Here is a 14506-nt window from a genome sequence, read left to right on the forward strand (position 1 = left end):
GCACAGAAGGAGCTCTTTGGGGAGCAGTGAGGACACCCCGCTTTACAGTGTGTCAGAGCGTATAACTGGAAGGGAAGGGGCTTTCACACTTGCCCATGAATTACTAACAGCAGTCTCAAAGCAGGCATGAGCCACCCCCACCCCACCGCACCCAGCCCTCTTCCCAGTGTACATAAGACAACCAGAGGAAAGGGCAACTCCCAGCTGTATACATGTGTCAGAATTGACCAAACTGTACATTTTAAACATGTGCAGTTATCCTATGTCAATTACACCTTACCAAAGTTTTCTGGGCTGGGGGTGAGTTATCTGCAATGTTGTTGGTGTGATGTGTGCAGAGAAATACTCCACACACTGAAAAGTCATTAAGGTGTGTTCCTCTGGGAGCCAGAAGGAGTGCAGGCAGGGTGAGGAGACTGGCTGCACCCCATTAAGCTGAAAATCACAGTGTAGTTACTTCAGTGGAAGGAGGGGAGGCAGATGTGAATACCCTGGATCTGAGGACATGTATGGCCTGAGACATGAGTCCCTGCCTTTTCCCAGAGGCTGGCTGGAGCAACGGAGTCAGCAAGGTAAGGAGGGGCTGCAGTGGGGTCTGCAGGCCTCTCCCCCAACCATCACCCTTCCTTTGTGGCTCATTCTGGCATTCAGGTGGAGGAGTGCAGCTGTGGGGGGTCGGCAGAGCCGATGGTGGGGCTGCCAAAGAGAGGGAAGGGAATTGGAGGTACTCCTGGCAGGAAGTCTCAACAGATGGCTCTCTCTGAACGATTCTCTGTAATAAACGGGGCCGCTGAACAAGCTCCCCCAAAAAACCAGCAGCATACAGAACTAGGCTGGACCAGAGTGAGAACAAGGCACTTCCCACCCCTGACAAGCAGCCCATCACACCAGACAGGCCCACTCTGGAGCCCCAGCACCAACAGGGTCAGGCCCAGATGGGCAGAAAAAAGGATGTCCTTGAACCTAACCCACACCCCTCCCCACTCCCAGCCACCCAGCGAATCAAAGTCTGCCCAGCTCTTGGAGGTGGGAAGAGAGGAGATTTGATTCAGATTTGAAATTGGAATGTTAAACTAGCCTGGCCTATACTGGATTAATCATTTTTATTCCCTTTAAAAAAATTATGTCAAAATTATACAAAAGTAGAGAGGATATTTTAATAAACCCCCGGATCTGTCACCTGTTTGCAAACATTATCAATTAATAGCCAGTTTTATTTCATCTATACCCCCACCAATTTCCCAATCCACCCTCAGATTACTCTGAAAGAAATTCCAGACATGGTAGCATTTTACCCATAAATATTTCATTTTGTATCTGTGAATGAGAGGGTCTCATACTTTGAACACATAAGCATAATAATGTCTTCACAACCTAAAAAAATGTAATTCCTTACTATCATCAAATATCCATTACATTTCCCCAATCATTCTAATATGACTAAACTGAAATTTTTTGTAACTGAAAGTGGCCAGAAAGTTTGGAATCTGCCCAAGATGTAGCTAAGGGCAAGGAGAACACAGCTGAAGGAACCGTTGGAAAGGATGAAGCTCCTGCGGGTTCACGTGCCATGGCATTCAGACACTTGATAAGCTGAGACTCCACAACACGCCCCTGGGATCATCCCTGCTCCCAATCACTGCCACCCAGTTCTCTTCCTCACAAGACCCTCTTCCTGAAGGTTTGGCTCCAGGAAGGAAATACCTCTCCTCTGGGCTCCAGAGCCCTGCTGCGTCCCTTGTTTGCCCTACTAGACAAGGAACTTCACATTGCTAGGGACTCTATCACACCCTTTTTTTTATATCTGGACCCAGCCAGGGTCTGTGGGACCAGACAGCTGAGAATGGAGACACAGCCTCAAATCAGGACACCCCTGCCTGTCTTTTGAGTGTGGCCCACCACCTATACTCCCCCTGGGATCCCTGCCCAGTGAACGGGCCCCATCTCTGAAACACCATGCTGGCCTTGGCCTGAATCTGGCAATTATAAATTCACCACAAGTTCATCCCCCAAATGCAGCCTTCGATATCTCCTCCATCTTTTCCATGTTGTCTGCCTCCTCTTTCTCTTACCCTGCTCCCCTCCCCTTTGGCCCAGGGGAGGCCCATGCTTCTTTCTAAGCCTGCCCGTGCTTAGCTCCCTGCCTTACCTGTGGCATCCAGATGATCTTCTGTGTCCGGAAGAAGTGGTACATGGCCGAGAAGCACTGGTAGCCCCCTTTCAGGATGCGAACGGGGTGGCGGGTGAGGAGGGTCAGGGCTCTGCCACACTCAACCGCAGCTCCAAGTGCTGTTACTAAGGATGGAGACCAAGAGATGAATGTCCCCTGTGTGCTCGCTGTTTGTCTAAAGCTAAAGACCACTTTATTCTGAAAAGCAACTATCTAGGAAGCTGAAGCAAATGTAAATAAAGATGAGTGTTAGACTTAAAACTTAAAGAGCAACTTACAACCCAGTAAGTTGACCTACTTTTTTCCCCTGTAAATTCTGAGATTTCATATATGTATATATGTTATATATGTACAGTTGCAGGGAAGGATGATTTAATGTTAAGATAAATGTCATATATACATCATATATTGTATATCAGACAATTCACCTATTTAAAGTGTACAAATTAACAGTTTTTAGTATATTCACAGAGTTGTGTAACCCATCACCACCATCAATTTTAGACACTTTCATCATCCCAAAAAAACCCTGTGCCAGTTGGAGGGTTTCACTCCTCATTTCCCCACAAACACCTACCCAGCTCTATACAACCACTAATCTCACTTCTCTCTATGGATTTACCTTTTCTGGACATTTCATATAAATGGAATCACATAATATGTGGTGTTTGTCTCTGGTGGCTTTCATTTAGCATCACATTTCCAAAATCCATTCATGCTGTAGCCTGTGCCCAAGCTCCATTCCTTTTTGTTCCATTGCGTGGATCGACCACATTCAGTACATTCAGCTGCTGATGGACACTTGGCTGTTTCCACTTTGGGGCTACCATGAATAATGCTGCTCGGAACATTCAGGTGCAAAGTTTTGTGTGCACGGGTTTCTATTTCTTGTGGGTACATATCTAGGAGTGGTATTGCTGGGCCATATGGTAATTCTACATTTAACTTTTTGAGAAAATGCCAAACCTTCCACAGCAACTGTACTCTTTTACATTCTGACCAGCAGAGTACGAGGGCTCCAATACTCCACATCCTCACCAATACTCATTACTACATGCCTTTTGGATCCCGGTCATCTTAGTGGGTGTGAGATGATATCTCACGGTTGTGTTTTGACATCAGTTGAATCTTAAATGCCTTCATTGATCTGCAGAATCACTATCAGACTATATGTAAAGTAGCTACAATACCCGAAGGTTGCATAATTAGGGCTAAACCAAGATTTCCTGAGGCCAGGATCTGACCCCTAAAAAAAAATCTGTGCAGCAGACTCTGGAGAGCCAGCCGAAAGGACAAAGGGAGGGCATGGACTCAACTTCTTCCATACTCAACTTCTGTCCAGGCAGAGAAACTTAATTCCAGCAGGACAATGTCCTGACATATGTCCTGCTGAGGATATAAGTGGGCTATGGCCCATCTGGAAAGACTATATTTGGAGAAGAGCCCAGAGTCAGCAGCCAGGCAAGAAGCGAACCTGTAGCTGGAAAGACAGGAGGCAACCCCCACCCCAGGGGACCTGCCTCGGAAGCCAGCATCCTGGGTCTTCTGGTTCCAGCTCCCTCTTGAGCAAGAGAGTGAATAATGAGGGTCAGAGGCCTCAGGGTTGCTGGGCAGGGACTCTCAAGCCACAGTGCTGCTGCCTTTAAACCAGACAACTGCCCCTGCCGGTATCACACAGCCCACTGGAGGCTTATTCACACTCAAGGTCCATGGGGTCAGTGCTGAAGGAAGGCCGGTTTCCAGGAGGCAATGAGAGACTCTGGCAGAAAGCCATGAGAACACCCCAGGGTCCAGGCTATCCACCCAAGAATGCTAATGGAGTTAATATTTTTGAAAGGTTAAATTCACTTATTTTTATTCTTATTAATCCTGAGTTAACCAATTACATGAGGTTTCTCACACTTTGAACTGGGGCACCCACTGCTTCAGGGGGATGGAGAATGCCACGCAGATCAAAGGGGTCACCACTCCAGTAGGAGCTGTAAATTATTTTGGGTGCTTAGCCAGAGAATCGTCTTGAAGGTCAGGCTTTGCTGAGAGAGGAGAAGAAAAGGAATCCCAAATTCCCAAAGCTCCCCTTCAGAGCCCAGGGAGCTCCACACATATCAGGAGCCCAGTGTGCAGGTCTAAAACCTATACGTTGCCAGGAAAGATGATTAACATAAGGGAAATGTCTCTCAAACAAGAGGGAAGCTGCCATTTGCATGCTAAAAAGAGCTCAGGGAGAGTCCGTGCAGCCTAGACAAGGGAAGCTACTTCTCAGGTTGTTAAGACGAGACCCAGCTAGGGAGGTTGAAATATGTTGCCAGCAATGGGCAGCTGAAAACAGCTTGTGCCCCATTTCCCACTAGGATGCTGAGGCCCCCACAGCAAAGGTGGTGAGACGAGGGGAGATGCAGCAGGCTCAGGGACCAGGAGCACCAGGGTAGCCAAGTAGGAGGGCACAGAACAGGGCAGAACCTCGTGACTTACCCCCTGTGAACGTTTCAGCTGCAGACACAGCAAGGAAAGAGGCCTGCGGCCAAAGGCCATACAGGCTGAGCTGCCTGCCACTAGGAGCTCTGCGAAAAAGGACTACACAGAGACCAGCCCCTGCTTCCAGGTGCTGAAGGTCCCACACACAGCCATTCGTTGGTGCCTCTTGCCAGTGGAGAGGAGGAGCATGCGGTGAGAGAAACCCTGAGGTGGCCTTTCCCCACAAGACTCTGCATGTACCAGAAGATGCCATTTTAAAGGAGAAAAGTGGCCTTGACTGGGCAAGGTGTGTGCGTGTGTGGTGTGGGTTTTGCCGTGTTGTTGTTTTTGTGGTTGGGGTTTCCTACTGAGAATACAGCACAGTGAGGTCAGTGATGGAATGCAGAGGGGATTATTTTTATTGACCACCATTTCCTGGAGTCTCAGGGTCCAGCCTAGGACTGAACACCGGAGCACAACAGGATGTGCTCAGGGAAGAGAGGGCATTTTCCTGCTAAGGACCTCCTGAGATGACTGATTTTACTCAAGGTGGAAGCCTAACGCCACCTGGTGCCCACTGGTGTGAATGCTCTGCCCATGGACCCACCCACACGTATTAGTGCCTGAGCCACAAGCAGCAGAGCCCCTGCCAATGGTGAGGGGGGTCGGTCCCAAACCAGGAGTGGATGGAGAATGCAGCAGAGGCTCAGGAAAGCAGACTCAAACTGACCATGTTTTCACGCTCTGGCTCTGGACTGGAGTGACTGCTTTGTTCTCCAGCATCATTATCTAAGTCTTGGGAAACCAGTAGAGCCAACTGCCTAGGTTTGAATCCTGGCCCCACCATGGCATGGTGGGCATGGTTTAAAAATACACCCACAGGGGAAACTCAGAGGGGCGGAAGATGGCGGCGTGAGTAGAGCAGCAGAAATCTCCTCCCAAAACCACATATATCTATGAAAATATAACAAAGACAACCCATCCTAGAATAAAGACCAGAGGACACAGGACAATATCCAGACCACATCCGCACCTGAGAGAACCCAGCACCTCGCGAAGGGGGTAAGATACAAGCCCCGGCCCGGCGGGAGCCGAGCACCCATTCCCCCAGGTCCCGGCGGGAGAAGAATAGGCAGAGCAGGAGGGAGACGGAGCCCAGGACTGCCGAACACCCAGCCCCAGCCATCCGGGCCAGAGTGCAGACACAGTACGTGCCCAGGGGGCCCTGGATGCTAGGGAAACAGGGCAGCAAGAACAGTGAGCGGGCACCAGAGGTCGGGTGCCGGAGGACATAAGAAAAGCGCGTGACCATTTTTTCTTTTTTTTTTTGCTGTTTTGTTTTGGCGAGTGCTTTTTGGAAGTCTTAAAGGGATAGGACCCCCAATACTAGGGAAACAGGGCAGCAAGACTGCTGAGCAGATGCCTGAGGCTGGCGCCAGAGAATAAAGAAAAACGAGCGGCCACTTTATTTTTTTCTAATTTAAAAAAAAAAAAAATTTTTTTTTTAATTTAATTTTTTTTTTTTTTTTTGTGGTTGTTGTTTTGTTTTGCCGGGTGCTTTTTGGAAGTCTTAAAGGGGCAGGGCGGGACACTTAATCAAGAGGTAGGGAATCCGGGGATCTCTGGGCACCCTAACCCCTGGGCTGCAGGGAGCAGGGAGGCCCCTTATGGAGATAAATAGCCTCCCAGCAGCTCCTGCTCCAACGCGACTCCACCATTTTGGAGTAGCTGCCCGAGCCAGGCCACGCCCACAGCAACAGCGGAGATTAACTCCATAGCAGCCGGGCAGGAAGCAGAAACCCTGTCTGCGCGCAGCTGCCCAGCACAAGCCACTAGAGGTCGCTGTTCTCCCAGGAGAGGAGGGCCACAAACCGACAAGAAGGGAAGTTCTTCCAGCCGTCACTCGTCCCAGCTCTGCAAACTATTCCTATCAACATGAAAAGGCAAAGCTACAGGCAGACTAAAATCACAGAGACAACACCAAAGGAGACAGACCTAACCAGTCTTCCTGACAAAGAATTCAAAATAAGAATCATAAACATGCTGACAGAGATGCAGAGAAATACGCAAGAGAAATGGGATGAAGTCCGGAGGGAGATCACAGATGCCAGAAAGGAGATCGCAGAAATGAAACAAACTCTGGAACAGTTTATAAGCAGAATGGATAGGATGCAAGAGGCCATTGATGGAATTGAAACCAGAGAACAGGAACGCATAGAAGCTGACATAGAGAGAGATAAAAGGATCTCGAGGAATGAAACAATGTTAAGAGAACTGTGTGACCAATCCAAAAGGAACAATATCCGTATTATAGGGGTTCCAGAAGAAGAAGAGAGAGGAAAAGAGATGGAAAGTATGTTGGAAGAAATAATTGCTGAAAACTTCCCCAAACTGGGGGAGGAAATAATTGAACAGACCACGGAAATACACAGAACCCCCAACAGAAAGGATCCAAGGAGGACAACACCAAGACACATAATAATTAAAATGGCAAAGATCAAGGACAAAGAAAGAGTTTGAAAGGCAGCTAGAGAGAAAAAGGTCACCTATAAAGGAAAACCATCAGGCTAACATCAGACTTCTCGACAGAAACCCTACAGGCCAGAAGAGAATGGCATGATATATTTAATACAATGAAACAGAAGGGCCTTGAACCACGGATACTGTATCCAGCACGACTATCATTCAAATATGACAGTGGGATTAAACAATTCCCAGACAAACAAAAGCTGAGGGAATTTGCTTTCCACAAACCACCTCTACAGAACATCTTACAGGGACTGCTCTAGACGGGAGCACTCCTAGAAAGAGCACAGCACAAAACACCCAACATATGAAGAATCGAGGAGGAGGAACAAGAAGGGAGAGAAGAAAAGAATCTCCAGACAGTGTATATAACAGCTCAATAAGTGAGCTAAGTTAGGCACTAAGATACTAAAGAGGCTAACCTTGAACCTTTGGTAACCACGAATTTAAAGCCTGCAATGGCAATAAGTACATATCTTTCAATAGTCACCCTAAATGTTAATGGACTGAAGGCACCAATCAAAAGACACAGAGTAACAGAATGGATAAAAAAGCAAGACCCATCTATATGCTGCTTACAAGAAACTCACCTCAAACCCAAAGACATGTACACACTAAAAGTCAAGGGATGGAAAAACATATTTCAAGCAAACAACAGTGAGAAGAAAGCAGGGGTTGCAGTACTAATATCAGACAAAATAGACTTCAAAACAAAGAAAGTAACAAAAGATAAAGAAGGACACTACATAATGATAAAGGGCTCAGTCAAACAAGAGGATATAACCATTCTAAATATATATGCACCCAACACAGGAGCACCAGCATATGTGAAACAAATACTAACAGAACTAAAGGGGGATATAGACTGCAATGCATTCATTCTAGGAGACTTCAACACACCACTCACCCCAAAGGATAGATCCACTGGGCAGAAAATAAGTAAGGACACGGAAGCACTGAACAACACAGTAGAGCAGATGGACCTACTAGACATCTATAGAACTCTACATCCAAAAGCAACAGGATATACATTCTTCTCAAGTGCACATGGAACATTCTCCAGAATAGACCACATACTAGGCCACAAAAAGAGCCTCAGAAAATTCCAAAAGATTGAAATCCTACCAACCAACTTTTCAGACCACAAAGGCATAAAACTAGAAATAAACTGTACAAAGAAAGCAAAGAGGCTCACAAACACATGGAGGCTTAACAACACGCTCCTAAATAATCAATGGATCAATGACCAAATCAAAATGGAGATCCAGCAATATATGGAAACAAATGACAACAACAACACTAAGCCCCAACTTCTGTGGGACACAGCAAAAGCAGTCTTAAGAGGAAAGTATATAGCAATCCAAGCATATTTAAAAAAGGAAGAGCAATCCCAAATGAATGGTCTAATGTCACAATTATCGAAATTGGAAAAAGAAGAACAGATGAGGCCTAAGGTCAGCAGAAGGAGGGACATAATAAAGATCAGAGAAGAAATAAATAAAATTGAGAAGAATAAAACAATAGCAAAAATCAATGAAACCAAGAGCTGGTTCTTCGAGAAAATAAACAAAATAGATAAGCCTCTAGCCAGACTTATTAAGAAGAAAAGAGAGTCAACACAAATCAACAGTATCAGAAACGAGAAAGGAAAAATCACGACGGACCCCACAGAAATACAAAGAATTATTAGAGAATACTATGAAAACCTATATGCTAACAAGCTGGGAAACCTAGGAGAAATGGACAACTTCCTAGAAAAATACAACCTTCCAAGACTGACCCAGGAAGAAACAGAAAATCTAAACAGACCAATTCCCAACAATGAAATTGAAGCGGTAATCAAAAAACTACCAAAGAACAAAACCCCCGGGCCAGATGGATTTACCTCGGAATTTTATCAGACATACAGGGAAGACATAATACCCATTCTCCTTAGAGTTTTCCAAAAAATAGAGGAGGAGGGTATACTCCCAAACTCATTCTATGAAGCTAACATCACCCTAATACCAAAACCAGGCAAAGACCCCACCAAAAAAGAAAACTACAGACCAATATCCCTGATGAACGTAGATGCAAAAATACTCAACAAAATATTAGCAAACCGAATTCAAAAATACATCAAAAGGATCATACACCATGACCAAGTGGGATTCATCCCAGGGATGCAAGGATGGTACAACATTCGAAAGTCCATCAACATCATCCACCACATCAACAAAAAGAAAGACAAAAACCACATGATCATCTCCATAGATGCTGAAAAAGCATTTGACAAAGTTCAACATCCATTCATGATAAAAACTCTCAGCAAAATGGGAATAGAGGGCAAGTACCTCAACATAATAAAGGCCATCTATGATAAACCCACAGCCAACATTATATTGAACAGCGAGAAGCTGAAAGCATTTCCTCTGAGATCGGGAACTAGACAGGGATGCCCACTCTCTCCACTGTTATTTAACATAGTACTGGAGGTCCTAGCCATGGCAATCAGACAAAACAAAGAAATACAAGGAATCCAGATTGGTAAAGAAGAAGTTAAACTGTCACTATTTGCAGATGACATGATACTGTACATAAAAAACCCTAAAGACTCCACCCCAAAACTACTAGAACTGATATCGGAATACAGCAAAGTTGCAGGATACAAAATCAACACACAGAAATCTGTGGCTTTCCTATACACTAACAATGAACCAACAGAAAGAGAAATCAGGAAAACAACTCCATTCACAATTGCATCAAAAAAAATAAAATACCTAGGAATAAACCTAACCAAAGAAGTGAAAGACTTATACTCTGAAAACTACAAGTCACTCTTAAGAGAAATTAAAGGGGACACTAACAGATGGAAACTCATCCCATGCTCGTGGCTAGGACGAATTAATATTGTCAAAATGGCCATCCTGCCCAAAGCAATATACAGATTTGATGCAATCCCTATGAAACTACCAGCAACATTCTTCAATGAACTGGAACAAATAATTCAAAAATTCATATGGAAACACCAAAGACCCCGAATAGCCAAAGCAATCCTGAGAAAGAAGAATAAAGTAGGGGGCATCTCACTCCCCAACTTCAAGCTCTACTATAAAGCCATAGTAATCAAGACAGTTTGGTACTGGCACAAGAGCAGAGCCACAGACCAATGGAACAGACTAGAGAATCCAGACATTAACCCAGAAATATATGGTCAATTAATATTTGATAAAGGAGCCATGGACATACAATGGCGAAATGACAGTCTCTTCAACAGGTGGTGCTGGCAAAACTGGACAGCTACATGTAGGAGAATGAAACTGGACCATTGTCTAACCCCATACACAAAAGTAAACTCAAAATGGATCAAAGACCTGAATATAAGTCATGAAACCATTAAACTCTTGGAAGAAAACATAGGCAAAAACCTCTTAGACATAAACATGAGTGACCTCTTCTTGAACATATCTCCCCGGGCAAGGAAAACAACAGCAAAAATGAGTAAGTGGGACTACATTAAGCTGAAAAGCTTCTGTACAGCAAAAGACACCATCAACAGAACAAAAAGGATCCCTACAGTATGGGAGAATATATTTGAAAATGACACATCCGATAAAGGCTTGACGTCCAGAATATATAAAGAGCTCACACGCCTCAACAAACAAAAAACAAATAACCCAATTAAAAAATGGGCAGAGGAACTGAACAGACAGTTCTCCAAAAAAGAAATACAGATGGCCAACAGACACATGAAAAGATGCTCCACATTGCTAATTATCAGAGAAATGCAAATTAAAACTACAATGAGGTATCACCTCACACCAGTAAGGATGGCTGCCATCCAAAAGACAAACAACAACAAATATTGGCGAGGCTGTGGAGAAAGGGGAACCCTCCTACACTGCTGGTGGGAATGTAAGTTTGCTCAACCATTGTGGAAAGCAGTATGGAGGTACATCAAAATGCTCAAAACAGACTTACCATTTGACCCAGGAATTGCACTCCTAGGAATTTACCCTAAGAATGCAGCAATCAAGTATGAGAAAGATCAGTGCAACCCTATGTTTATCGCAGCACTATTTACAATAGCCAAGAATTGGAAGCAACCTAAATGTCCATCGATAGATGAATGGATAAAGAAGATGTGGTACATATACACAATGGAATACTACTCAGCCATAAGAAGAGGGCAAATCCAACCATTTGCAGCAACATAGATGGAGCTGGAGGGTATTATGCTCAGTGAAACAAGCCAAGTAGAGAAAGAGAAATACCAAATGATTTCACTTATCTGTGGAATATAAGAACAAAGGAAAAACTGAAGGAACAAAACAGCAGCAGAATCACAGAACTCAAGAAAGGACTAACAGGTACCAAAGGGAAAGGGACTGGGGAGGATGGGTGGGTAGGGAGGGATAAGGGGGGGAGGAGTAGGGGGGTATTAAGATTAGCATGCATGGGGGGGTAGGAGAAAAGGGAGGGCTGTACAACACAGAGAAGGCAAGTAGTGATTCTACAACATTTTGCTATGCTGATGGACAGTGACTGTAAAGGGGTTTATAGAGGGGACCTGGTATAGGGGAGAGCCTAGTAAACATAATATTCGTCATGTAAGTGTAGATTAGTGATACCAAAAACAAAGAAAAAAAAAAGGGCAGTTCCTGTGTGGTAACCTCCAACGAGTTCTACACAAGGGTATAAAGGGCATATAAAAGTGTAGGCAAAGGGTCTGTTTGTGTTTATACAGAGGATCAAAGCCTAATTGGGCTACCCCGAAAATGAACTAAGATACGATATGAAAAAGAACTTCCAACATCAGCACTCTCTGGAAGACTCATGCCAGAAGATGATCATCAAAAAACCCCAAGGAAGATCCACGCACTGTTATAGCTGTAGATGCACTCATCCCACCACTTCCTGGACTTGCCATGGGAATGAGGAAGGAGATATCTAAGCTGGCTTGTGCATACAGTAAAAGAACAAATTTGACTGGATCTATAGTGTTGGAACTCAATCAAGAATTAGGAGAAGTGCAAACTGTAGCACTCCAAAATCTTACAACTACAGACTATTTACTGTTAAAAGAACATAAGGGATGTGAACATTCCCCAGGAATGGGTTGTTTTAATTTGTCTGATTTCTCTCAGACTGTTCAAGTTCAGTTGGACAATATCCACCATATCATAGATACGTTTTCACAAATGCCTAAGGTGCCTAACTGGTTTTCTTGGTTTCACTGGAGATGGCTGGTAATTACAGGTATGCTTTGGTTATGTAACTATACTCCTATTATGTTAATGTGTGTGTGTAATTTAAGTAGTAGCTTAAAACCTATACATGCTGAAGTTACTCTACAAGAAGATATGTCAAAGAAATAATCAATCTTCCCATGTTTTCTGCCACCTGCTACTTCTATAGCTTTTCTTCTTCCTTCCTAATTACAACCCTTAAATAGAATTCGTGCCTCATATCAAATTTACCGAGTATCATAATTCTTCCAAGTGGTAAAGATACCTCAAGACAAATGCTGGGCATAGAAGCCACAGGGCATAAATATGCAAAGAAATAAAAAGCTAACCATTTCAAACAATAAGGCTTCTCTCTCACTTACCAACTTTACATTTCCCTGTATGGCCCCGGAAGATGACTGGTTAGCCAGAGACGGGTAAGATTCCTCAAGGGAGGAACAACCTAAGACAGGCACAGTCGCACGGGGGTCATCAGGTGAGAAATTGGGGATCAACAGAGGTGAGGCTTAGAACCTCACCCCCCCTGTTCTGAGAGAAATCTTCTGCATATGTGGATGTTTTATTGCCCTTGTCTAGCTTGGATTAACACATAGTCGACAGGCACACACCTGATCATCTACATTTGCTCTCTTACAACACTAAACTATGTTTTCTACCTTTATCTTGTATCTACCTACCACTTCAGCATTTTATTAAAAATAATAATAATAAAGAGAGAAATGTGGTATCCACATATAAATCAAGTATAAAAATCAAATGAGTATTCATATTTGAACTGACTGTTTATAGTTCATAATGCATGAACAAAACCGAAGGTTTCTGTGATGGCTGCCCTTGTACTGTTCACCATGTAAGAACTTATTCACTATGTAAGAATTTGTTCTCCATGTAAGAACTTGTTTGTTATGCCTCAGAAGACTGGAGACTGACGAAAATTAGGCTTGGGGTGGATTAATGATTGTGCATTGAGCATTGACTCCCCTATACAGAATTTTATTGTTGTTAACAACCATTTGATCAATAAATATGAGAGATGCCCTCACAAAAAAAAAAAAAAAAGTATACACTTCCAATGGTAAAATAATAAGTAACCGGGATGTAATGAATATAGTCAAGATATTGTAACAGCTTGGTATGGTGATAGCTGGTACCTAGAATTGTCATGTATATAAATGTTGAATCACTATGTTGTACACCTGAAACTAATGTAATGTAATACCGTGTGTCAACTACCCTTCAATAAAAAAATAATTATCTACAAAAAAAAAAAAAAAAATACACCCACAGGGGGGATCACGGGAAGATGGCGGCGTGAGTAGTTCAGAGGAAATCTCCTCCCCAAAACATATATATTTATGAAAATACAATAAATACAACTATTCCTAAAAGAGACACCAGTGGATGCAGTACAACAGCCAGGATACATCTGCATCTGTGAGAACTCAGCATCACACGAAGGAGGTAAGATACAAGCCGCGGCCAGGCGGGACCTGAACGCTCCCCCATCCCAAAACCCAGAGGGAAGAAAGGAGTCGGAATGGGGAGGGAGTGAAAGACCAGGACTGCTAAACAACCAGCTCTAGAAATCCGCACCCGGAACGCAGACACAAGGTGCATGGGGTGCTGGATATTAGAGAAACGGAAAAGCAAAACCTGTGGGCAGGTCCCTGCAACCGGCGCCCCTGAGACAAAAGAAAAGCGAGTGCTTTCTGCAAGTCTTAAAGAGACAGGGACCCCATAGCTGGACAAAGTTGTTGCAGCACACATAGCCAGCAGCTGAGAATCTCAGGGAAACTTAGGTGCCCTAAACCCCAGGGAGGCAGTGCAGCTCTGAAGCCCCTCACAGCACCAAGCAGCCTGCCAGTCATTCCTCCAACTGGCACGGACCCCAACACACCGGCCCAGTAGTGGGAGAGTGCAGTGCGTGCCAGGGACGGCAGCACCGGAAGGGACCGAGAGCAGATCCGTGCACCAACAGCACCAAAGGAGACCAGGAGAGGCTTGTGCGAGCCCGCAGTGGCGCAACCGAACAGCCCAGGTGCAGCTCACGTGCACCGGTGGCACGGAGCCAGAGGAGCCCGGCAGAGGCCCATGCACACCTGCAGTGGAGCCAGAGGGAGCAGGCGCG

General features: G+C 44.6%; 1 protein-coding gene across 6 annotated transcripts in view; it reads right to left on the minus strand.

The window, feature by feature from the left end:
• Positions 1-14506, minus strand: part of STYXL1 (serine/threonine/tyrosine interacting like 1) — a 64219-nt gene that overhangs the window by 19478 nt on the left and 30235 nt on the right. For 5 of the 6 annotated variants that reach the window (XM_036905454.2, XM_036905451.2, XM_036905453.2 and 2 more), the window contains one exon: positions 2150-2295. In XM_036905454.2, the coding sequence (XP_036761349.1) occupies positions 2150-2295 (146 nt within the window). Of the gene's footprint in view, positions 1-2149; positions 2296-14506 lie in introns of those variants that run through there. The other variant, XM_057487255.1, reaches the window with a different exon arrangement.

Source organism: Manis pentadactyla, chromosome 10 (genome assembly GCF_030020395.1).
Source record: "Manis pentadactyla isolate mManPen7 chromosome 10, mManPen7.hap1, whole genome shotgun sequence".
NCBI classification, from domain to species: domain Eukaryota; kingdom Metazoa; phylum Chordata; class Mammalia; order Pholidota; family Manidae; genus Manis; species Manis pentadactyla.